Here is a 26449-nt window from a genome sequence, read left to right on the forward strand (position 1 = left end):
TGCAGCATTAGCTAACAGACAACCACTAACAATTTTTCAGGTGAAATTTGAACTTTTGAGTTTGACTTTTTTGAGGTTGCTGATATGTAGACTTTAATAAACTTTATTTAGGTAATAAGTAATAATTTAATTCATAAAGTGTACCTATATGGTGTTTTTCCAACAAGCTGACACCATACAGTAGGGCTACTGAAGGTTTTCTGAGAGAATATATAAATTAGCCATGATCCTACCTTAGTGTCATCCCATGAAAGGCTTCAGATACTTTACACAGACTATGACACTTTGAGATATGTACATGCAGGGAAAAGAAGATGGGAAGTTTTCAGAGACGCATTATCACATCGTTCATTTTTCTCTTGGTCATTGGTTGACATTAAGCAGTATTGAATCATGCTGGCTTTATCACATCTTCACCATCTCATTCTAACAAGTAATGCCTTGTTACTTCCAGCAGTTCCACATCTTCTCTTCATCTGACAGTTTTGTTTCTTTTGTGTTTAATATCAGGGTCCGGTTGGCCCAATAGGTCCTTCTGGCCCCCCTGGCCCCACTGGTCTATCTGTGAGTATAAAGGATATTCCTCATATAAGATGCTCAACAAATATATGACACCACTGTTTGCATGAGGATTACATGGACATCTCTCATCCTCTCTCTGTGTCCTCTCTCACAGGGTGCTGTTGGTTCAAAGGGGTCTAAAGGAAACCAGGTAAGTGTGATGTTCATTGTTTTATTGGTTCAAATAAGTCAGTGCTATAATTAGCGAAGCTGCATAACTCTCCTCTCCTACTCTGTGTGTGTTTGTATCTAGGGCCCAATTGGTCCCAGAGGAGACCTTGGGCCTGCAGGACCTCCAGGACCACCAGTGAGTTCTGCATACAGAAATATAAAACATTTACCAGCTATAACTCTATAAAAACTAACACCATCATCTATATTTTGCTGGTTTGATTTGATCTCTCCCTGCCTCAGCTTTTCAACCATGTCCTGATCAAATCCTTCCAAACCATTTCTTTCCCCTCAAATATTTTCCTCCTCTGCTCAGGGATCACCAGCGGTTGGGACGGCCCCTCTGCCCGAGCGAGGACGAAGAAGAAGAACCAACGACTTGGTGGATGGTGCTGCATTTGAAGAGGAGGAGGTGATAGACGGAGGACAGGAGGATTGGATGCAGGGGGATCAAGCAGAGCAGGATGGATGGATGAAGGAGAAAGAGGGCCAAGGCATGGAGGAAGTGTTTGCATCTCTGTCCTCTATGAAAGTAGATGTGGAGGGTCTTCGTAACCCGCTGGGGACATATCACAGCCCCGCCCGCACCTGCAAAGAGCTTTGGCTCCTCCAACCAGAGCTCCCCAACGGTACTTTATCAGTTTGTGACTCTGGCCATCTGTTCGCTGTCTGCCTGCATGACTAATTTTCTCTCCCTGTCTTCCTAGCTGTTTGCTTCTTCCTCTGATTTCATGTGTTTCTGTGTGATTTTTCTTTGTATGTTCAGTTTTTTTGTATGTTGTCGACATTGTTATTAATCTTGAGTTTTTTGACCCCCCTGCTCTCCCCCCTCTCTTCTTCTTTCTATCTCTAGGCGAGTACTGGATAGATCCCAACCAGGGTTGCCATAGAGACTCCTTCAAGGTGTTTTGCAACTTCACAGCGGAGGGTGAGACGTGTCTGTCCCCTGACAAGAAGTTCCAGTCGGTTAGTTTACACACGCGCACAAACACACGCACACAATTCTTGAACATCTGATAATCTGTTCAAATCGAACCGGAGACTTTGCCAAAAGCTAAAAACGCTTCTCAGACAGAGATTAAACATGATTTAATCTTTGTCTGTGTGTTGTTTCAATGAACATGTCACTGATCTTGATCTTTGTTTGCCATCAGGTGAAGCTGGCAGCCTGGAAAGGGGAACAGTCTGGCACCTGGTACAGTAAATTCAGGAAAGGAAAACAGGTATAGTAAATTCTCAATGTGTGGAAGTGTGCTTTTATAGAGTACTTAATAAAGAAGGGCTTTATATGTGAAAAAACTTAATCGAAGTTAAAACACAGCTACAAATGAGGGACATATTTGCTTGAATGCCAATTAGGAGCATTTATCAGGTTTAAAAAGGTACTCCTCACTTTTTTGTGAGAGTTTTCAAAGTAGCATTTACAAATTTGCAAGTGTTCAGTTTTTATTATTACAACAGACCTAGATTGACATTTGATAGCATCAGATTATATCCATGATGATGTGCAGGAGCTGCTACAGGGACTCATTTTCTAATTAACGTACAAGCCTCAGCTAATTTCCTAAAGTAGATTTCCACTTTGTGAAAGTCAGACATCCCCCTGTTATGAAACAGACGCTCATTCCACCAAATTTGCAAAATACAAGCTGCAACATGAGATGATTTCCTCTCAAGTTAATTTGGACACATCTGACTAATCAAATTAAACACCATACTGGTTGAGACCCACACATCAGCATTGCAAGACTGCAAGTGACAAACCTTTGAAATGTGCACAGTTGTGATCTGTGTGAAAGCAGCACACACATTTTCGTGAAATGGGTCCAGTCTTACAGAACTGAATGAAGAACAGATTGTGTAGGTGTACATTTTAGTGGTGGTGGTCTAGCTTGGTTTTGAATTAAAAAAAAAAAAAAAGTGGTTAAAGGTAGGAAGCAGGTCAAGGTTTCATCCTTGTTGATCCACTGGTAAATAAAAAGAGAAAAAGAAGTGTTACAATAAATGCTGATTATCTGAGGGACATAAATGACAACAATAATAAGTACTATGTAAGTAAAAGAAGAACATGAAATATGTTATCTAGACAGATGCTCCAGGCAAGGTTAGATTGAAAGTGTGTTGCTCCAGCAAAGCCTAAAAGAAGAAAGCTGCTGGTCAATCCTTGTTTCAATCCAAGTTTTTAAGAAAATTTGGGTCCAGATTGCCTGTAAGGGGCATGAAGTCCTAGTAAGGGGGCGGGGGGGTCTTCTGGGTGGGACAGAAACAGAACAACATCATCCGCGTATAGCAAAATGCGATGGTCTACTCCTCCCAAAATTAAAGGGGCAATAGAAGGCTGATTCCTGATACTGACAGCCAGGGTTTTCCATAGCAACAGCAAATAATAAAGGGCCCTGTCGACAGGATTGCTGTAACGTGAAGGCAGACCTGTTGTTATTGGTGATGACAGAGGCAGCTGGGCGAGCGTTTAGCATTTTGACCCAAGAGGCGAAATTCTCCCCCAAACCAAGTTAACAAGCACGACCGTTCAACTTGATCTGAACTTGATTGGTCTTCTGAGCGTCAAGGGCGAGAAGAGCAATATTAGAATCTTTGAAGCCCTCATATGCCAAAGAAAACTGCATCAACGCAAAGACACAAGTTTGACACTAATTAAATAAAGTTAGAGGTAAACACTGCTAATTGACATCTAACCTTGCAGCATCCACACATCAGATTATAGCTTTCAAATTTAATTAGACTGTTTCATCAGGCAAGGAGCTGGTTGTCTTTTAAATGTAAGAGATACAATTACTCCAATTGTGTTTTTTTCTCTGTTTAATATAATTTTGTAGTAAGTTGGGCTGATTGAATCTTGCATGTTTTGTATTTTCTCTAACTGTTGGGCAACTATTTGTTTTTTGACTTCCTTAACTTGTTTACTGAACATGACATTATACTATTGTGTATGTGTGACCCTGATGTTCCCATCCAGTTTTCCTACTCTGGGTCGGACGGCGTTCCCATCCACGTCGTCCAGCTGACCTTCCTGAAGCTGCTGAGCGCGACAGCCAAGCAGACCTTCACCTACCACTGCCTCAACTCTGCCGCCTGGCTGCACGCCGCCACCTACAGCCACGAACACGCGCTGCGCTTCAGAGGCAGCGACGGGGAGGAGCTGACACACGAGAACACACATTACATTAGTGCACTGTACGACGGGTGTCAGGTGAGAAGCACGGATATACGTCTGAGTGTTAACATACAGTACATACACGCCTTTGTTTGTGTTTGAATTGTTGACTTGTGTTTCTCTGCTGTAGGCACGCTCAGGGCAGGAGAGGACGGTGTTGGAGTTTGACGCTCCTCTGTCCAACACGCTCCCCATCATCGACGTAGCTGTATCCGACTTTGGAAAGGGGAACCAGAAGTTTGGTTTCCAAGTTGGCCCAGTCTGCTACAACGGTTAACTAAAACCACTGGAGCCAAAAACAGGAGTAATTTAATAGGAAAAAGAGCCACGGACACTTTTTACATGCAGGGAGAAAACTACATTCAAGACTTACCTGGTGCCACATATTTATAAGTCGATTTACCTACAACAGTGTTCCTTCGTCTTAACATTGATTCACTCAGACTGTCTCTGTAACTCGTACAGTCATCGCTTGCCTCTGATGTACATACTGTGAGTATACATGTCACTGGTGAGATGAACTGTCATGAGCAGTGCATCAATATATTGACTTTCAACCATATCCTCAGTTAGACTCTTTATTTTCGTGTCATTCCTCTTTGAAGGAGTGACTGGTGCTTTTCACATTCGCATCTGTGTCTGGTTATGCATTTATTGATCTATGCACTTAGTTCACATCTTTACATAATCACACACGGGTGAATCATCTTCTGAAATACGCCATATTTTCAACAACATTCACCCATCATGTCATTCTGTCATAATCAAACCTCAATTTGTTGTGTTGTTGTCAACTTTTTTTTGTGTGTTGTTGTCATTTTGTTGTTATAATTATCTGTTATGTGATGTATATTGGAGTGTAATTCATCACGGTGCTATAACTTAGCTCATTGCAGAGTGCATTTCTTTGTAAAAGGGAACTGGGGCAGTGCATTTTTTTTATATTGTGAAGCTGTGTTTTATATTTTTTCAACATAAATCAAACTGTGGTACGTGATTGCCTCAAGGTCTTTCTATGCATATTTGTATGGGCAAGTGACTGAGTAACATATTTTAATAAAAGTACATAATGTACATTTAAGTTAATATGATGGGATTTAGTTTTATTGAATGCATTTTTTGAGCAAAGCCAACAAAGAGGTTTGAGGAGCATGCTCTCCATCGGGGGAAGATCCTCATCAGTCTGCTCTATTTATTAGCTTTCTTTCTCTCTGACATATCTAAACCATTATCGGATGGATTGTCATGACATTTGGTTCTGATTTCCTGTCCTTCCCCGAGGATGAAGCCCACAGATTCTACATTTTCTCCTGACTTTTTCCTCTATCGCCACCATGAGAGAGACATTTTTGTTTTTTAGTGAAATGTCTCAATGGCTGAATTTCCAGGAAGTTTGGTACAGGTATCAAAGATGCCCAGAGGATGAATCCTGGTGACTTTGGTGACCCCCTGACCTTTTAACATAGCACCATCAGCAAGTCTAAATATGGATTACCAAATGAAATATCTTGACATCAATTAGAGCGTCATTCATGCCTCACATAACGCATCCTATTGACTCCAGTGACTTTTCATCAGTACCATCAAAATGTTAATTTGTCCATTACTGTGACATTCCCATCTGCCTCAGCTGAAGGGCTACAATAATCAGTCAATATAATTGATTAATTGACTGACAGAAAATTACAACTATTTTGAAAAAAAAAACAGGCCAAAAATGTCACAATTTAATGCTATTCTTTGTAAAATGATTATATTTGGTGTTAAAAACTGTTAGTCTACGGTGGCCGAGACCCGCCATAGCTGCAAATAAAAGTAACGCTGCAAACAAAAACAAACACTGCTGCAAATAAAAAGAAACGCTGCTGCATATAAAAGAAACGCTGCAAATAAAAAGACACACCGCAGCAAACAAAAAAACGCTGCAAATAAAAGAAACACCGCAGCAAACAAAAAAAACAAACACCGCAGCATATAATTTAAAAAAAACGATGCAAATAAAAAAAGCCACAACGGAAGTGGATTACCGGGGACTGTTTTTGCCGAAACACCGGAAGAAGAAACAACAACAACAGGACTACGAATTGGAAAACGAACTAGAAAGTAAGTGAAAATGGTAGTGTTTAATATCGCTACATGTACTTTTTAATGTGTTATTTGGTCAGGCGATGTAGCCCCAGGTTTGAAGTTGAACTGGAGAATGCCGGTGTATTGTTAGCTTCGGCTAACACGGGGAGACCACAAACGAGAGTGGAAACAACTGACGGCTACATAGTTCCGGCAGCTTATTACTGTCGTTGTTGTTGTTGCTTGTACGTGCAGGTCAGGAAAAGACGTAAAAGGGACCGTATATGGTTTGTTATTTGTGTTATTACGTTACGTGTTGGACTAAATACATGGACATATTGAGGAAAGTATTTCGATGTTATGGAAACGGATTTCATATTTCACAAGAATGGATACTTGGCGAGCTGTACAGAAAGTCCTGAGTCATAAGATGATCGGTGTGGATAAAGGGAAGACTTTGAAGGTATGTAGAGATTATAGCTGTTTTTACTTTAGCTGAGTGGCTAGCCGAGCCAATCGCTAATACTATTACAGCTGTGAGCAACCAATATAATTCGTGAGTGGTCTTGAATGAATCAGGGCAACCTATGCTTTCTGACAATGTACGGCATGAATATATATGTTTAAGGGTTGGTGTTTAAAACATTCAGAAGAACTTGTGGCTACCTCCCAACCTACGACCCGTCCCGTAGGCGGAACAGCGTGTTTTAAGTGTCTGCTGTTCCGATCCTCATCCCCATGTTGGCTGAAACAGACAAGTCACTGTCACTCACCCTCAAACAACCTGTTGTTGTTGTTTCTTCTTCCGGTGTTTCGGCAAAAACAGTCCCCGGTAATCCACTTCCATTGTGGCTTTTTTTATTTGCATCTTTTTTTTTTTATTATATGCTGCAGTGTTTTATTTTTTTTTGCAGCGTTTTTTTTTTTTTGCTGCGGTGTGTCTTTTTATTTGCAGCGTTTCTTTTTATTTGCAGCAGCGTTTCTTTTTGTTTGCAGCGTTACTTTTATTTGCAGCTATGGCGGGTCTCGGCCACCGTAGTTAGTCAGATAAAACAAGACATCTGAAGAATGTTCTCTATTTTCTTACATTTTTTAAAAAGTAAGATTTGGCAGATTATGAAAATAATTGTTGGCTGTAACCCTGCTCATTCTAAACAATGAGGGTGATTGGTGTTGTCGTTGAGAGGATGTTAGCATGCTGGCATTAGCATTTACTTCAAAGCACCACTTTGCCCGTTACAGCCTCACAGAGATGACAGACTCTAGTCTTGTTAGGTCTGCACTTTGATCTGTTTTAAAATTACATTTTATCTGTTTACAGCGTGATTGATGACCTCATATAAATGTATGTCAATTTTTAAAAGATGCAAGTAGAGCAATATCTGACTGCACCATATGGTTTCTTAAGCACCCCTACCCTGGAAGGTTAATGTCTTGTTACTGATCAGTAAAATCTCAATCTTTTTAAAGCATCTGGTAGTCAGTGGTGGGATGATAAAAAATGGTTACAGTGTGCTTTTAGTTCCAGCTAAAAGCTCAGCAACTGCTTTTTGAACCAACTCCAAAGTGCTTTTGTAATTGCAAAATATGGGGAGTTAAAATTGTCAGGATGGGTTTAATTTAAGATATGATTTTTTTTTTTCTCAGGTCATCAGCACAGAGATCTTTTTGATTTTGTAATTATTTCAAACCAAAAGAATGAGCCCTTGGACTGTAAATTAAAATTTGAGTCAAAGAGGATCTTCTGGGCAAAGGACTGACTTTTCGTTGGCATGACGCCAAGTTTGTCATTAGTTTCCACAAAGTACAATTGGTAATTGTATGGGTTTGTGTGTGTGTGTGTGTGTGTGTGTGTAAGTATTCTGTATTCATTGTGTGCTGCAGCTTGAGCATACATCATTAATACTTCTTTCTCCTTGCCTCAGTCTCCCTTGGTTCATCCTTTTTAGTGACCCTTATATCTCTCCTCCGTCTTTTTCTCTCTCTCTCTCTGTTCTGCTGTCTACCGTGACATCTGCAGTACATCTAACGGGGACATTTCCAATGATGCTGAAACTTTAATGAGGGGGAGCAGATGAGCGCAGCTCATCCAGGATTGTTTAGCTGCTAATTTTCATCCATGAAATATGGATAGAATGACATGAAAGTCAGTCCCATCATTTTTAACTACACCCACAGGGGGAAGTATATTTTTACTGTTTGAGCTTATACCTTTCATGAAGGAGTCTTACACCATTCAATGTTAGAGCTGCAACTAATAACTATCTTCAATTAGATTATTTCAATTATTTTCAATTAAACTTTTGATTATATTTTTTATAGTTGTTTGGTTTATAAAATGTAAGAAATTGATGGAAAATGATGGTTTCAAGGTGACGTCTTCAAATATCTTGTTATGTCCAAAAAGCAAATATATTTATAACTATTATAGATGACTGAAGAAACATTTAATAAGCTTGAATGAGAGGATTTTGACATTTACCGGTATTTCTTTAAAAAAAATGACTCAAAACAATTAACTGATTGTCATAATAGTGATGAATTGATGCAGCTTTACTCAGTTTTATTCCTTTTCAGCCTGTACACAAAAAGGCCGAAACCAACATTAAAACCTCACATGTAATCTGTCACAACTGCAGCCACACCACCGCCAATTAACTAACTGTATATTCACTGCCTGTGTTGACGTAACACATAATCATCCTTTCTTGCAACTCCTCCTTCCCTGCGCCCCCTCTTTCACCTTCTCCAAGACTATTGTCCTTTCCAGTGAGTGCCTGAGTGACTCTCCTCATGCAACAACAGGACTGTGTTCCTCCACAGCCAGAGGGGATTCAGTCACTCAAGCTCAGGCATAACTGTAGTCCATATCCTCAAGGTTAGGCAAGGGAAGTGTAAAGCCCCTGAGGTACCTGGAGTAGACATCGGAGCCTCTCCAAAGTGCTCTGTAGGGTCACAGTGTATACTTCGTTTTTATGCCTGGGGTGAGCCAAAGCCAGGTAAAGACCAGGGAGACCTGAAGGAGAGAGAAGGATGGTGATAGGTCTACCTGAAGCCCTTTGGGTGCTGCAGCTGCTGTTTACTTTCTGCTCATGTAAGGTAAGAAGACACTGTAACCCATCCTCGAACTTTTTATCCCTGTGTTGGGCATGAAGCCTAACTTTTGTTTAGTTGTCCAGTTGTCCAACTTTTCAACAGATTAAAGAGGAAGTTCATGGATACTACACTAAGTCCTCTCTGTTTATTCTGTGCTGGAATTCAAAGCATAGAAACAGTTTCTCTCTTATTTTAGGCATGCCTTTTGATGTTTGAGACCCCCAAAACAACATGTCTTGTTTAAAATTTCCATTTACTGGAAAGCCAAATTTGCTTTCCAGGGTGAAATTATTTTTCTCACCCTGGAAAGTGTTTTTAAAGAAAGGAAATGCTTCATGGGTCCACAGCATAAAAAGGACTAGATGAATATAATATTTCACACTGGCATCTTCAGAGACTTCCCTCCAGTTACTCCTATCTTCTGTTCCAAGAAATAGCTTTTATTTTTTATTGTTGGTTTTACTTTGCCTTCTTCTGGCTTATTGCTGTAGGTGATTAATTTCCTTTTCAAAAACTGTTCTGTGGTGTATTTTACAGCTTTTCTTTTCTGTTTTTCTCTCTAAAAACAAATTATTATTATTATCATTATTATATATTTTAAATAGAAATACAGGAAATACCCTGAAGGTGTTTCACACTGCTCGGTTGTCATGTCGGCTCATTTTGCCCCTCCATCTCTGGACAACTGTGTTATCCCTAAGTGCTGCTGATTGAAATATTCATGTTAGCTGTGCGTATTCGCTTAGGGGCTTTGCATGTATAATCCATGTGTGTCCTGGGGGCTCTTTACTGAGACAAGAAAGCGTGTGCATGTAACCACTGATGAGAACAAAGGCACGATGAAACATTTAGTGTTGGCTAGTTAAACTGACGACACATAATCGCTTCAGGCGTAAAGAAGAGAGCAGACGTGTTCTTTTGTAGTTGCTCATCTGGCTCATCATCACAGCTATTAATGTTCTGTTTGGGGTCCTGGACGCCCCGGCCCTCTTTAACAACTCAGAAATGTGCTTAAACGTTTTATCAGCTTGATAGTTTCCCTTATTGTAGAGGTGCTTATTAACATTCATTTAACCTGATGAGATGTGGAAAATGACACATTACTTCTGTTGACTATCTGTATATCTGTGACTGGTGGTGATGGTACTCTTTATAGCACTACTCCTCTTAAAAGGCACAACTTGATCCTGTAACATAACGTTTTGTACATATACGCTTGTGAATGACTTTTCAGCAAATGAAAATGTTCAGCAAATGATCATTATCACCAGCTCAGAGTCAGCGACAAAACAAGAGAATAAAACATGAATAAAGTTCCTAAAATGTCATTTATTGACATCATTACCTTAGTCAGGTAGGTGAGGAATGAATGCAGTGTATGGATGAGTATAGTGTGTGATGCGTGTACAGAAGAGAGGAGAGAAGAGAAAGATGCAGCAAATGAAGCCACTTAAGTTGGCTGAGGCTTAAACCACACAGGTGGAGGTAATTTCCTGATGTCCTCTCCAACTCTGCCTGTTGGCTCCTGAGCCAGGAAGCCAAACCAATCACACAAGCAGAAGCCAAAGAGTGGGACTCTACACTGCCAACTTTTTGCTCAATTAATTGAGTCATCATTTTCTGTAAAAAGAAAAATCAGTTAATAGTGAAAAATAGTCTATTGCAAGTTTTACAGGGTCCAAGCTGATATGCTTTTTTTCTTACCAACAGTCCAACAGTCAAAGATCTCCAGTTTACTATGATGTAAGAAAACAAGCAAATAATAACATCATCAAATCTGCGAAAATGGAGGAACCAGTTGATTTTATTTATTTATTTATTTATTTATTTATTTATTTATTTATTTATTTATTATTATTATTATTATGTCTTGCTTAAAAAAGAAGCTTAAATCATTACTCAATTATTAAAATGGTTGATTATTAATTAATTTTGGCAATTGACATTTTATTGCAGTCTGTAATGATTCTTTTAGCATTATTTCGTCCCCTTCTACAAGTGTAAAAACCCATTTTGTGGCAAAATGCAAAATTGAACATATTCAGTTTAAATGAGGTCAGAAGAAAAGAAGAAATATTCAGTGGAAAAGAAATTGGTTGAATTTTTAAAAAAAAAACAGCAACCCAATTTTAAAAAAAAAGTTTAATCTTTTTATTTCAAGGGTTGCAAATGAAGATTCTTTCATGATAAATTCATCTACTAATCATTTGATCTATTTATCGTATGATCTCAAAAATGTCATAAAACAGATGAATGATGATGTCATCAGATGTTTTGCTTTGTCCAAATAACGCCCAATAAAACCAAAAGATATTCAATAAAGCAAATAAGAGCAGCAAATAGCTGACTTTGCTTCAAAAACGAACATTTATTGATTAGCTGAATACTTGCTAATCATTTTTCTGTCAGGTAGAAAGTATTTTGATTGTCAGGGACCATAAAAGACATCACAGTCAGTACTAATGAATACAAACTGACAAAACAGATCAAATACAGCAACTTCCTCTCCAGTTTTGATTAGATTTAGTGTGCAGACATTTAGGCATCTTTCTCCACATGGTGGCAGTGTTACATCAAATTATACATAAAATACAAATACACACACACACACACACACACACACAGAGAGAGGCCACCAGGGACAGGTCAATGTAAAGCATTGTGCTTTCATGTAGGCATTTGCATATAATCAATATCAAAGAAAGGAAGAAAAGGAGGGGCAGGGAGGGAAAGAAAGGAAGGTCCTGACTGCTACGAAGGTGAAAATGGAAAATTAGGACAGGAAATGAGGAGAAAAGGAGTAGCAGTAGGAAAATACATTAAAAAAAGCAGTTAAAGAGGATAAATGTGTTGGATTTTGATATCTTACTTCATGTTTCATGTTATCTGCTTGTTCATTTAAGCAAATATTTTCAAGAGGAGTGCGTGCACATTTTATCAAGAAGTTGAGAGACCAGATGAGAGCATGACTGAGAGGGAGAGATGGAGGAGTGTGTCTCAGAGAGGGAGAGAGAGGGAAAGGGAGAGGGAGGGTGGAGGGAGGAAGCGGTAGAGAGTTAGTGGATAAATGAGAGAGCAGCTCTGGCTCAGCCACAGCATCTTACTGCCAGGCGAAGGAGGGAGTCCAGCACACACTCACACACAGCTACAGCTCAGAAGGACCTAACCAGCTGTTTCCAGGAGCATCTCCTGCAGACTGAGCTGTGCTTTGGATGTTTTGGACTCTTCACATGGAGGCATCTGGAGTGTCTTGTGCTCCAGGATTTATCCTCTAACCTGTGGCAGTGTTGGAGCGGAGACTTCAACAGTGGGACGACCCAAGCTGTTTTTTTTAATTTTTAATTTTTTCACATCAGAAAAAGCTGAATTTGGATTCCTGAGCTGAAAACTGTTGAGCATGTACTGTACACAATGTTTTACCTGTAGCATCCTGTTGTGTACTCGCTGATCTTAGCATGACTGCTGTCAACAGTTTGGGCTGTGTGTGAGAGAGAGAGCCAGGCACAGTTTCTCTTTGTGTGTGTGTTGTGTCTGAATGTGTGTGGGTCAGGATGAGTGTTCCCATGTTAAAAATTGGCGCGGTGCTCAGCACTATGGCTATGGTAACTAACTGGATGTCCCAGACTCTGCCGTCGCTGGTCGGACTCAATGGAACTGTAATCTCCCCTGATGGCACACATGAGAGGATCGTCAGTGTATGTATTCTGGATATATGAACACACACACACACACACACACACACACACACACACACACACACACACACACACACACACACACACAAGTATATTGTGTATATATATTCTATTTTTTTTTTTAGATTTTTTTGTCATCAGAAGTTAATCTTTCACATTTTTTTAAACAGCACAGATTTTTTTTTTCTCAACACACAACTGAAGTTATTCTTTCAATGTTTCCTCACATGCTTCTATCAGCTGTTTTGTGCACATCAACCCACTCTCAGTACATATCGAATAATCTCTCAGATGTGACATGCATTGCTTTGGATTTTGAGAAATGACTGCTTGTGGTTGCAGCAAAACACACAGAGGATCGATTGTTAGAGGGAAATTGAGTAGAAATTTAAGGATGCATACAAATTGAGGAACATTTAACCTACATGCACCAGATATTTGATTTGTTCACTGGTGCATAAAAAACACAGAAGGTACAGGAACAGAAAAGAAAAGATGCACAGAGGAACAGATGTAGAACAAAACAGGGGATGAAAGAGTACAGTGTGTTGCAAATGTGGAAAATAAATAGAACTAATAAATAAATAACTGTTTCTATTAATATGAGTCATAGAGAACACATGTATAGTACATATATATATATATATATATATATATATATATATATATATATATATATATACTGCTACTCACACACACACATGCACACACACACACACACACACACACACACACACACACACACACACACACACACACACACACACACACACACACTCAGGGGTAATAGGATTGCTCTCTCTCTGACTTACTGGGGTGATATTTCTCCTGGGGAAGGCTGACTCACCCATGGGACAGCCAGCGATTTGTTGCCCTAGCAACACCCTGGCAACCTCAGACATGTAGATGCTGGACCACTGCACACAGGTCTCTTAACTGTGTGTATATATAAATAAATTGATATACGTGTGTGCGTGTGTGTATTAGGCCTTTTTTACAGTCCTTTTAGCACCTTTATGTTTTTGAATGAATATCTAATTACGATTACTTTGACTGAACTGTGATATTAGAGGGAATGATCATTTTTTTTACATCATTATTCTCATTTTGATTGAAAATTGATTTTTTCTACAAGGGTTCTTTACCAAACAAAGACTTTTTTTAAGTCTGTAGAATACAGTGTGTAAGCAAGGACATCTCTGCAACACAATATTTAATTTAAAATGCTATTTTGAAAACTCATTTAGGCTTAAACAAATATTATATAATATTGCAAGAGGCCATATTGTGATTTTGATAAAATTTCAATTAATTGCTCAGCCCTATAATGTGTGTGTGTGTGTGTGTGTGTGTGTGTGTGTGTGTGTGTGTGTGTGTGTGTGTGTGTGTGTGTGTGTGTGTGTGTGTGTGTGAGTGCTTTTGTACTTGTTCCTGCTTAAGCTTTGCATGATTTAGCTTTCTGGCTCAAGAGGCACCTCACAGCTGCTGTGTGGCGATACTTTGCAAGTTCAGCAAAGTGCACGCAGTCTCATGCAAGTAGACGCCTACACACACACACAATAGCTGAACTAGCTGAGGACAGATGGAGTAGTCAGAGATACGCAGTGTTGCTATTTCAGGAGATGATTGACAGTTTATACTGTGGAATGAAAATCAAATAGTTTCTTAAGCTGTTATATTGTAAATGAGTTTGATAATGTGTGAGAATAAGAGTGATTTTATTCATAGCTGTGGTTCACAAACACATCTTCCCTGTCATTAACACCACCCAAATATATTAACTTAAACTGATTAAAACTGGATGTTTTTAACACTATTGATTATATGAAACTCTATATTATTAAATTATTCATTACATACAATGTAGCTGTCGATATTTGGTCAAGTTTGCATCCATTCATACCACCACCACACTTGAACTGCACTTGGCTTGTTTCAACCATTTGTCCATTATCATTTAACTGTTATCCATTACTTTTGGCTACCTATTAGAACTATTTATGCATTTCTTTTGGCTATATATTACATCTATTTATCCATTATTTTGAGCTATCATTTAACCTTTTATTGATTCCTTTGAGCTAACTTTAAAGTGTTTTTCTTTTACTTTCACTTAAAGGATAATTACCGTTTTTTACAACCTGGACCTTATTTCTAGCATAAAATACGATCATTTACTCACCCAGACAATTTTGGTGTCATTTAAATAGCACTAACATATCATAACAAAATATTGGTGAAATGAACTAGTTTCACGGCAGATAATGCGTTATATAGAGACTGCGCTTCGGTGCCCCGTGTACTCACATTACACGGATATACGCGGCGCTCCACTGGAGCTAATTTCGTCCGAACGACTCCAAATGACACCATAGTTGTCTGGGTGAGTAAATGCTCATATTTTATGCTAGAAATAAGGTCCAGGTTGTAAAAAACGGTAATTATCCTTTAACTATTTGAACACTTACGTCATTACTTTTAGTTCATTGTTTAGACTTACATGCTCGCTTGTTAACTAACTTGTTTAACACACTCACAGTCACACACAATGCAGTGTTCAGGCATTACAACTGACTCATTATGTAGATGTAGTTTTTCAAATTAGCAAATAATTATTAAAATCCTTCCATTTCCCTTATTGCAAACTTCCCTTAGTGGAATTCAAGCACACCTGGCTGGGAATTGCAAAGCTAGATCACAACATTTAAACATTTAGATTAGATTAAATGTTATTTTTTGTAGGCTATTGTATGTTTCCCTCCACTTACCAGCAATATCTTTTCGAGTCTTGCAGGAATTAGCTAATTGGTCTGTGCTCTCGCTCTATTTACACTGATCTCAATCAGATGAGTAGATTTTTATCATTTTTCCCTTGAGTTAAATGAGCCCTCAGGTGCCATATGTCCTCCTGTGTTTAATTACGTTGAGCAGTAGGCACAAACAATGCTTATATTCTCATCCAGTCCACGTCCTCTTCTTTAACAACCCCCCCCCCCCCTTCCCCTCACCCCCATCTGCTTCATTGTAAACAGGACTTCAAGGTTACCACACCAAACTCAGCTGATTGATTTATCAGATGTTTCCCTCCAGGCCTCCACTTCCCCTTCTCTCCATCCTCCCAGCTTCCTCCTCTGTTATTATTCTTTTTCGGGGTTTTTAGGGCAGCTCATGTGCCGTTGCTTCTCAGCCAGTTCTGAGTACTGTGACAAGATGGTGTGTGTCATATTGAGCTCAATTGTGCCTTTACATTGTTCTGAAATATTAACACCAAGTGGGTCAAACTGAAGACCTGGTTTAAATCCCACAGAAATGAGCTCATGATTCAACGTGTCCTCTAATGTAATGTTTTGTGACTTGGGTCTGACACTCAGACTCTAGGGAAAAAATGTGGTTGCCTCAGCTCTACCTAATGAGGTCCCAAATAACCCAAAATAATTTAAAAAGGAAAATGTTCCTTCACACGTGTCATTATATAACAACCTAGCAATTAATAAACACTCCATAAATGCATATGTGCCCTGAAAATCACCTCAACAAATCCGTGTTGTTCTTATTCAGAAGTGTTCAAACTGTTTGCTCTATTTTAAAATGCAAATAATAGACAAAAATTAAATCTCAATAGCAAATTAACACGAAATTGTGAAACTGGCCAAAACTCACCTCCGTTCAACTTGATTAAACACCTGCAATAAGTGACTTTTCGGTCACTTGGGGGCAGAAGAAGCTGTAAACACAACACTGACATACGTTAAGTTAATACTAGAAACTTGTTAACAACATCAAGCAGATACGGAGCAACATTAGCATTAATCTTAAGACTTGTTTCTTGTGTTTCCATCCAAGGATTGCTTTCTTTTAGCTCTGTTTTTGGTCTCCACCAACTCCTGAGGACGATACCTTGCTCTACTATGTTTAACGTGTTTACCATGTGATGCTGCATACAGTCATTTTTTAAGCGAATTTTGGCTTTTTCAAGTTTCTTGCTGCAACCAAAAGACAGCAGTAAGGTAAATGTAAAGTTGTAGGCTGGGAAACTGAAACAATGAGCTCAAAGATCCTAAAATGCTCGTAGAACTGAGGTGAATAGCAGGGTCATTGATAATTGTACATAATAATCAAGAAGCGAAAGTTTATTTTGGAAATGGTTTGGTTTGTTTTCAATCTAATGTTTAAGGTTAAAAAAGGCTGTCACAATAAAACATGTTGACTAAAAACAGAAGCTACCTGTCAAAAGTTTGGATATGTTTGCAATATGTGAATAAAAAGGTAGCAGCAACAGTAGAAGGCATTCATTAATTCTAGCCCGTGAGTTGGGTAGAAATCATTTTTGTGCAGAACTCTAGGGAGCCACTGACTTTTGCCAGAGAGAACAACATCTCCGGCTGTGGATACAGAGCGTGGAAACTCTCCAGTTATGCTGCTAGCTTTCCTGGACATGGACATGTGGGAGATGTCATAGCCAATTTTATCTCTGAATAAGAAATATCCAATTTACACATAGGCATCTACGGTGCACTCAGGTACAATAAAGTGCAGGAAGCGTGCACTCTTCTTTTTACAAATGTAAATGGACAGTTAAATCGCACTATGTGTCTAGTTGAGAGATCCTGAAAACCTTGCTGAGATTTACCAGCATGACAGAAAAGGATAGCAACGTTTTGAAGGAAAATATGTGTCCACCCTTCTGACTGCAGCCTGACCTGAATAACATGCTGAGCAACAGCTTCAGTAGTATGATTTGCTGAGTCCTTTTGAAGATCACATTCACGCTTTGAAAAACAGACTCACACAAAATAACAACAACAAACCAAACACACAGGAAATAAGATAAATACAAACTACAAAAAACTTCAGAGGTTGTAAAATGTTTAAGCAGTGACAGCATGCTTTACTGCCATGTTACATTTGCACGTCTATTGCATTTACTGTGCTCCCATATAAAACATATATACTGTATGCAGGAGGCAGGATAGGTATGCAGTGTGAAAACATGTATGATATGATACATACAGACATAGACACATACAATATGTGTGGCTTCCTGTTATCTGGGTCACTATAGCTGGACATTGAGACCAATCAATGTGAATTCATCTTTCTTGGCCAGGTGTTGTTTCTTTTTCTCAAGGAGTCCAAACAATATAATTATAATACATATAAAAATGTACAATATGATGTGCAATTTAGATATTAAGAGGACAATAGATAGATTTTAGAGATACAATAAAACAAGCTGAATGGTTACTGTGCATGCCACATTGGTTGCACGTCATATACCATTTCTATCTCCTTTTTTCCTGTCTGCTACTTCACTGTTGACTGTCCATTAAAATGCAAAAGAAAAAAGAAAGAAAATAAACCCTCAAAAATGCATATTATTACTGAGTGGATTTTTTAAATACAAAAATGCCTATTAGGTCATAAGAGGTTCCCGGGGCAACTGGATATTTTATGTTCAAGAAAAAAACGTATGCAAATGTATTCATTTAAGAAGTGTGATATAAATTTAGAGCTGAAATGATTAATTAATTAGTCAAGGCAAGTTAATTTGTAGCACAATTCAACAAGGCAATTCAAAGTGCTCAACATAAAACAAAAAAGACATCAAGACAGAATGTAAATGCCACAGAAGGTCATATAAAAAGACATTTAAATACAATTACAGAGTGTTAAATTGGAAATAAAAAGCTAAAATAGAATAAAACAGATAAAATAGGTATATAAAAGTTACGGTGTAGTAATTAATTAATCAAAAGCCTCAAATTTAAATTTTTCACCCTTGATTTAAAATAATGGAGAGTTGCAGCAGACCTACGGTTTTCTGGGAGTTTGTTTCAAATATGTGGAGCATAAAAACTGAACGCTGCTTCTCCATGTTTAGTTTTGACACTGGGAATAGAAACCAGACCTGCCCCAGACAATCTGAGAGGTCTGGATGGTTCATAATTTAGCAGCAGATCAGAAATGTATTTTAGTCCCAAACCAGTGCTTTATAAACAAACAATAGTATTTTAAGATCAATTATTTAACAGACAGGAAGCCAGTGTAAAGATCCGAGAACTGGAGTGATGTGGTCTACTTTCTTGGTCTGAGTCAGGACTCAAGCAGAAGCATTTTGAATTAGCTGCAGATGTCTGGTAGACTTCTTAGAGAGATCTGTAACGACACTGTTAAAATAGTATTACTCTTAGTCTACTGATAAACAGATGAAGATAAAGATAAATGCATGGACAAGTTTTTCCAAATCCTGCAGAGACAAATCCTTGATATATTCTTCAGGTGATAGTAGGCTGACTTTGTCTTGCTGTCTTTATGTGGCTGCTGAAATTAAAATCTGAGTCCATGACTCTTCTTTGGGTCCAAAAATAATTACTTTAGGTATATCTTTGTTTAATTGATGAAAATTCTGGCACATCCACATGTTGATTTGTATATACATTTACTCTGTTGTATTGGACCATAGTCTCCTGTGATATGATTATGTAAATTTAGGCAGCGCCATCTTGAAAATTTCAGGTGCATGCTGGAAAAAAAAAACGAATTCTACTTATATGGGCATGAGGCGGGGCCATGGGCGGAGCGGGGAGGTTGCTATGGTTGCAAGGGCTGGATCTCGAGGACATTGGGCAATCAACCTGTCAATCACGATATAGCCACACCCTAATGCATACCCTGCTTTGTGGTCAAATATAATATACTTGTATTGAGACGGAAGTCCTTTTGACACCAAAACGGTCGCGCCCTGGTGGCCCTTTGATAGAATGCAGTTGTAAGTTACTTCCGCGTTGGCCTCATTTCAGAGGACTGGAACTCCCCGCCTGGTGTGAACACGGACCACACCGCAGTCTGTATGCTACATAGTAACAATTTTACTGCCTGGTGCGGACTTAATAATCGAACTAGTGGTGTGAAAGCTTCCTGAACTTCTGTCACAGTCTGTGTTTAAGTGAAAACCTGAACAAGAGCAGACTCCATGCTGCGGTGTAGTTGACATCTTGACTGAAAGACATCAAAACAGTTGTTTAGTGCCAAGAAGTTGTTCAGCTGTAGAAAACAACTATTTTAGTGACCTTAAAAAACAGGATGTTTGATATGGGCATATTGTTGTTCATCGGTGACATGTCTAGATCGTTCTTTTTAAGAGTGGATTGATGACGGCAGTTTTCAGGGCCTGTGGGAAGAAAAAACTTTTTGACAATTTGTAGAAGATCTGAGGTCATGCAATTAGAAATATTTTTTGAAAAGGCCTGCAGGCAGAATATCAAGGCAGCAGGAAAGGAATTTCAGATGCTGTATAATGACCTCCATGTTGTTGTGCTTCAGATACAATAGCGTCATACTACTTGATTTGATTTTAGTTGGACACAGGGACAGCACATACCCTGTATCTGATATGGAGGCACTGACTGGTTGTCTAATTTTCTGAATTTTGTCAGTGAAGAACAAAGCAAATTCATTGCAGGCCCTTGTGGATAGATGTTCAGAGGCTGCTGACACTGGAGGGTTCGTTAGCCTGATGAGAGTACCAAAAAAGGAACGTGCATTATTATTGATTTTGGTGATGATGTTAGAGAAGAAGCAGGAACACTTCCTTATTTTCAGCTCCAAATTATGAATGCAAAGTCTCTTTCTATGAATGTGATAATGAACCTGGAGGTTTGTTTTTCACCACCTGCATTCTGTTTTTGTCTATTTTTTTCTAGTCTGGCCAGGATTGCATTTTTCTATGGAGAATAGCATCAATAACATTTGTAATTTTAGAATTAAACTTATCTACAAGCTCACTGACTGTGAGCCAAGAGAGGATGGGTGTGGATGAGAAAGCCTGAATAAATATTTAATTGATTTTTATTTATTTGGCTTATTGATTTTTGTTTTTAGTTATATACTGTACCATTTTGGGAGCTCCTCTGTTTGAATATTTGTCTGCATCCCTTGGAGATGATTAAGTCCACAGTGTGCCCCTTGTTGTGTGTGGGCTTCATCACATGCTGAGTCAGTCTATTGTTCTGTAATGGGAGTTGTCAACGTGGATGTTAAAATCACTAGAAATAACTACAGAGTCAAAGTCAATACGGATTATAGACAGCAGTATAGTGAAAAGGTTGTACAGTATTTAGGTGGCCTGTAGATATTTTGTAACATAGCTCGAGAAGAGGAATTTAACTGAAGAACCAAATATTAAAGAGAAGCAACATTTCCATTTCCAAGATCTTTGCTTGCATCTTCTCTTACGTGCACTCTTAGCATCACTCATAAAACTGAAGTTGGGAGGGGTTGACTCAATAAGAACAGCTGCACTATTATCTTGTTTTTTTTCCTGCCATAGACCTGATGCTTAATAAAGCTAGATTTAGTGGTTTAAAAGCTTTATCTACCCAATTTTCTGTGACAGGCTGCGGTTGACGAGGAATGGATGGTAAATTTGATCAATTTGCAGAGCCCAGCAGATATCAGTGAGCTTGCTGTTGGCTATTTTGTTCACAAATAAGTGAACATGCTATGCTTTAAAGTCAGTCAACAGTAAATTAATCTGCAAAACTTTAAATAATCAATTATCTGTTTGAATCACTGATCAAAAAGAAAAAAATAAAGAAACGTCTCTGGTTCTAGCTGGTATTCTCAGATTTATATGTGCAAATTTGATATTCTGGTTCTGTGCTGTCAGTCGGAAAAATGAGAAATTTGAAAATAGTATCTTGGATTCTTAAATGTGTGACAGGAATGATGATAGATGAATTTTGAGAAAGAAAATGACTGTAAACTGCTGCCAAATATACTGTATATTCAATATAAATCACACAATTCAATATAAAACTTGAACCTTGAGCTAAAGAAAAACATTATTTACTTTCAATTTCACTTTACTGGTGTCCTCATCCATCTATCATATTTTTAAAGTGACATCATTAACACAGAGTCTGTTTATGTGCAGGGTTTGTACCCGGGCTCGGAGGAGGGCTGGCAGGTGTACAGCACGGCCTCAGATCCTGATGGCAGGTGTGTGTGCACGGTGGTCGCCCCGGCACGAAACCTCTGCAAACGAGACCCTCGGAGTCGACAGCTACGCCTACTGACTGAACAGGTGTGTGTGTGTTTGTGTGTCTCTGACTTCATCCCTGCATGTTTTAGTGGTCAGCATTACAATGCAGCAGGGGGAAAGGCAGCGTACTGGAATGAAATATTCACTGGACTGTCTCTTTGTTTTGACACTTGCAGAAACACACATGAACATACACATACACACACACACACACTCAGGTTTCACTGACAGATGTATTCCTGATACATCAGTAGCTGCATCCTCTACAGACTCCCAGTCATTCAACATGCCAAAACAGTTAAAACTCCAAGACAACCATGACAGATGGGACGGAAAGAAACATTTTGTTACATATAGTACAGAGCAGCTTTCTATATGAGTATTTGTATGTTTGAATGTCCATGTGTTCTTATGTATGTGTGTGTGTGCATAAGTGTGTGTGTTAATGTAAGGATATGCATCTCACTGCGTAAGCACATTTCTCATAATGTATATATGTGTCCTGAGAGGTACATTAAAGTGATTTATGACAAAAGTTGATGAATTATTGAACAACCTTAGGCCAGCAAACATTTTCCCTAAGCATGGCATTACTGCAAGGCTCACGCATCAGGTTATATATATACATCCTGTACTCTCGCCAAAGTACAAGTCCAGCACAGCATGCTGACGATAACATTATGGTTTCATAACTCTCTTTCATTCACTGCAGGTGTTACATCCTGTATTCACTTCACACAGAAAGAGTGAATGAATAAAAGGTACATGAATGAAATTAGAAATAAAATCTTATTTATGAATCTTAATTAACTCAGCGTGCCTCTGAAAGTGACACCTAGATCCTGCTGTGTGTTTGGATGTGTGTGTATGTGTGTGCGTGTGTGTGTGTGTGTTTACGTATGTTGTGCTCTGATTTTTCCGCTCGTCGTCTCAAGCCTCCCCAGCATGTGTTACAGCGGGAGATGTGTGGGTGGGTTTTTGCCTGAGTGTTTGTTTGTTTGTTTGTTTGTTTGCTTGCATATCACTTCTGGATATCTGGGTCATTTTTATGATGGATTTTTTCCCACATGTTTTTCCACTCAATATCAAAAGAGATTCGAAGTATCTGGTAGCAATTCAGGATGGTTAATGAGAAGTGTGGGAGTGTTTATTTCTTCAGATCTCAACATACTTAAGGTGAGAGTTTCTTGCTTAAATGAATGTAATGAGAACTTCCTTCAAAGAGGAATATGTGCTGTGTGACTGCTCATCCTGTTGAGCCAAGGTAGTCACAATATTTGAATATATTGTGTCTTTATTTGTCCACTTTGAGATATCCGTTTCTGAGGTTTCTGGTCAATACCTCTTTCATTTTATTCAGCATTTTGAAAAATGATATATTAAAGATTCAGCAGCAACATGTGTCTCGATTCAGGACCATCCACAGACCTCCATGAACACTTAAGACTGGAATCGCTTTCTGCTGAAGAAATCCACACAAAAACACAGTTTTGTGTGTGTGTTATGTATTATTTTATTTTTAGCTATGCTAATGGCTCCATGGGTGGTAATATCTGTTGGTTAGTCAGTCTGCCCACTACTTTGGTCCAGACTGAACCATCTAAACAGCTATTGGATGAATTTTATACATAGATCCATGGTCCCGACAGGATGAATCCAAGTGACTTTAGTAATCAACCTGAATTTTCATCTGGCGACACCATCAGGTCAAAATTTCACTTCACCTACAGTCTGGACTTTGACCAATGCTTGTTAAGACTTTGTCTTTGTCTTTCTTATTTCTGTTGGACTGAGGCAGAAATCCCACAGATGGGTGTCTGCTGGCCAGATAAAACCAAAATTATCTGCGTGGTATACCACAAGGTATACATAAGTAAATACATTTTATGTAACTCTGGTGAACTATCACTTTACGTTTTAAAATATAATGTCTTTCCATCAAACCACACAGCCATATTGAAAGGTAAACAACAGGTGTTTGGAGACAAATAACAGGTGGCAGCCAAAACCAATCATAAGCATTTCTGGCAACGCAGGATGCAAGCAATAATCACTCATAATATTAACTGTGCGTGTGTGTGTGTGTGTGTGTGTGTGCACGTGGTTATTGTGTGCGTGCGTCAGGTTCAGAATGTGAGTCAGTCCATGGAAGTTGTAGACCTGCGGACATCCAGAGACCTGCAGTACGTCCGAGACTCTGAGCCGCTGCTGAGAGGAGTGGATGGACGTTTACACACTTATGTGGGCAACCCCCGCACTCTGACGGCCAAGGGTCTGCAGGTACGCACACACACACACACACACAACCACACACACACACAGAACCACACACAGAACCACACACACACACACAGAACCACACACAGAACCACAAACACACACACACACACAGAACCACACACACAACCACACACAGAACCACACACAGAACCACACACACACACACACACACACAACCACACACATACACACACACACACGCACACACACAAAGAACCACACACACACACACACACACATACACACACACACACACACACACACACACACACAACCACACACACGCACACATGGTCAGACACCCAGACACACAGTGTAAGATGGTTGCTGTGGGGAACACATAACCTTTGGTGTGAAAACATTGATTTCACGCATGCCAAGCTGAAGCTTGCTGCCTGCACTCAGACATGCAAGCATCTTTCTGAAAGGGGAGAAAAATTGTCTTGAAGCTGTCAATTTGCTGGCTTCATGTCCACTGTGTAAAAGTGTCACACAGCCTTGTGTAGAAGGTGCCAGAAAAGCTGCAGCATCACTTCATACATTAAAACTTAGTGCTGTCCAAAAAAATCTGTCTGGAATGACTTTGAAATGTTAATATTGATGACAAAATTTACATAAAATTGACACAGAAAGGCAGAAGGAGCTCATTTACAACTTGTTTTTTTTAGTTTGTTGCTGGTACTCTAAATCTGCTGGAGAGAAGGTAACTCGCTGGATAAGTCTTGCCTTTTATTGAGGGGAAGGTCTTTAATGTCTGCAACTGGCAGCTCGAGACTCCTAATGACACTGAACTAAAGGTAATAAAATCCTGTACGCTGTTAAAGGAAATGTTACCAGGAAGTACTTATGTGGAGATTTGTGTCTTGGTGACTGTTTAGGTGAAAACTGCCCTAACTTTGGATAAAAAGTCAAAGTTTTTTAGACATTTAGGTTACATGCAACAGTTAACCAAATTTAGTACAGTTTTAACCTAGATTTTTACACACACACATCAGCTCTTATTGGTTTTGATTAAAACATTTTAATCATAAGACCTTCATCAGTCAGACAACACAAAGACATCACACAGTATTCTTCGTAATGAGTACATACCAAATACAAAGGAACATGGGATCATTTCATTTTAAAAGGCATAACTTTTGCTCTGAGGTTTTCAAAGCCCTAACATGGAGACTTTTGAAAATGTTACTGACCATGTTTTAGTCTGAAAAACTCCATATAGATATATATTAGCCGTATAGAATCTTATATTCAGTATTTAAAGGCATGAGATGCTGTATGACCCAGACAGAGGTGACAAAAGGACAAACCCAAGGAAAATACACACATTAATAGGGATGAGAATTGATAAGATTTTATTTACACCAATGCCATTATCGATTCTGCTTATTGGTTCGATACTTTATTCATTCCCTTATTGATTCCTGATCAAAAAAGTAGTTCTACACAGGTTTTCAGTGTCATCGCACCTTTTCGATGACACTCTCTGAATCTGAACAAAGTGTAGACACACAATAGAAAAAAAGGCATGCATGTCACTCGGGTGTGCAAAAGCTAATTTTCCCTCGCTGTGCAGGATGTTTTAAAAGGTTTTGTCGGCTGGGAGTCGTCTGTCATCATGTAAAATGGAGGAAATGAGGGAATATTGGTACAGCGTTTTCTTCAAGTCAAAGAAAATATATGCTAAGCCTGCCTGGGGAGCGTGTCTATGTTCCCACAGCCCTATGTTCCCTCACTTTAATAATAAAATGAAGAATATTGCTTGTCTTTCATAGATGAGAAACAACAACACGTTATGTGCATTAGGGAATGGCCTTACCTGTTAGTACTGTGGGAATGTAGGCCCGAGAAAACACAGCCTAATTGTGATGGGAAGAACATTTCTTAGTTATTATTATTCATAGTACATTATTATTACTGTTACTGTACTGTGTATAATAATGGTATGATACAGTATAGTGGTGGTGTATTTGTTATATAGTGACACTTTATATTATATCATGTTGTATATATTAAGATTGATAACATTACTTAGTATTACTACTGTTGTTACTGTTGTTATTATTATTACTATTGTAATTATTATTGATATTAATATCATTATGATTGGTATTACATTATATATTATTGGTTGGTAATTGAGAGCCTTATGCATGCTGTATGTGATTGTGATTGTGTTGTTGTGTTGTAATATATGTTTTATTTTGGATCCCCTTGAAAACGAGATGGTTTATCTCAAGGGGCTATCCATTAATAAAAAAAATTTGACTTCAAATTTGACTTAGAAATGGGGGAACATAGGGCTGACCCCCTGCCTACGTGCTGCTTGGATGGAGAGCAGTGGCACTCATGTCAAATACT

At 38.8% G+C, this 26449-nt stretch overlaps 3 protein-coding genes across 6 annotated transcripts in view; all 3 read left to right on the plus strand.

The window, feature by feature from the left end:
* LOC128365350 (collagen alpha-1(XI) chain-like) overlaps positions 1-4184 on the plus strand; it is a 40392-nt gene extending 36208 nt beyond the window's left edge. Inside the window, exons 60-67 of the mRNA XM_053326052.1 lie at positions 511-564; positions 677-712; positions 815-868; positions 1049-1361; positions 1586-1698; positions 1887-1955; positions 3710-3943; positions 4038-4184. Of these exons, the coding sequence (XP_053182027.1) occupies positions 511-564; positions 677-712; positions 815-868; positions 1049-1361; positions 1586-1698; positions 1887-1955; positions 3710-3943; positions 4038-4184 (1020 nt within the window). The remainder of the gene's footprint in view (positions 1-510; positions 565-676; positions 713-814; positions 869-1048; positions 1362-1585; positions 1699-1886; positions 1956-3709; positions 3944-4037) is intronic.
* LOC128368517 (microfibril-associated glycoprotein 4-like) overlaps positions 1-26449 on the plus strand; it is an 80712-nt gene that overhangs the window by 13330 nt on the left and 40933 nt on the right. The gene's annotated exons all lie outside the window — the stretch shown is intronic.
* Positions 12622-26449, plus strand: part of LOC128368491 (noelin-2-like) — a 32097-nt gene continuing 18269 nt past the window's right edge. The window contains exons 1-4 of one of the 4 annotated variants that reach the window (XM_053329337.1): positions 12622-12759; positions 19370-19409; positions 21717-21850; positions 23933-24088. In XM_053329337.1, coding sequence (XP_053185312.1) covers positions 12622-12759; positions 19370-19409; positions 21717-21850; positions 23933-24088 — 468 coding nt within the window. Of the gene's footprint in view, positions 12766-19369; positions 19410-21700; positions 21857-23932; positions 24089-26449 lie in introns of all 4 variants that reach the window. The other 3 variants (XM_053329330.1, XM_053329322.1, XM_053329345.1) reach the window with 3 other exon arrangements.

This window comes from Scomber japonicus, chromosome 2, assembly GCF_027409825.1.
Source record: "Scomber japonicus isolate fScoJap1 chromosome 2, fScoJap1.pri, whole genome shotgun sequence".
Lineage (NCBI taxonomy): Eukaryota > Metazoa > Chordata > Actinopteri > Scombriformes > Scombridae > Scomber > Scomber japonicus.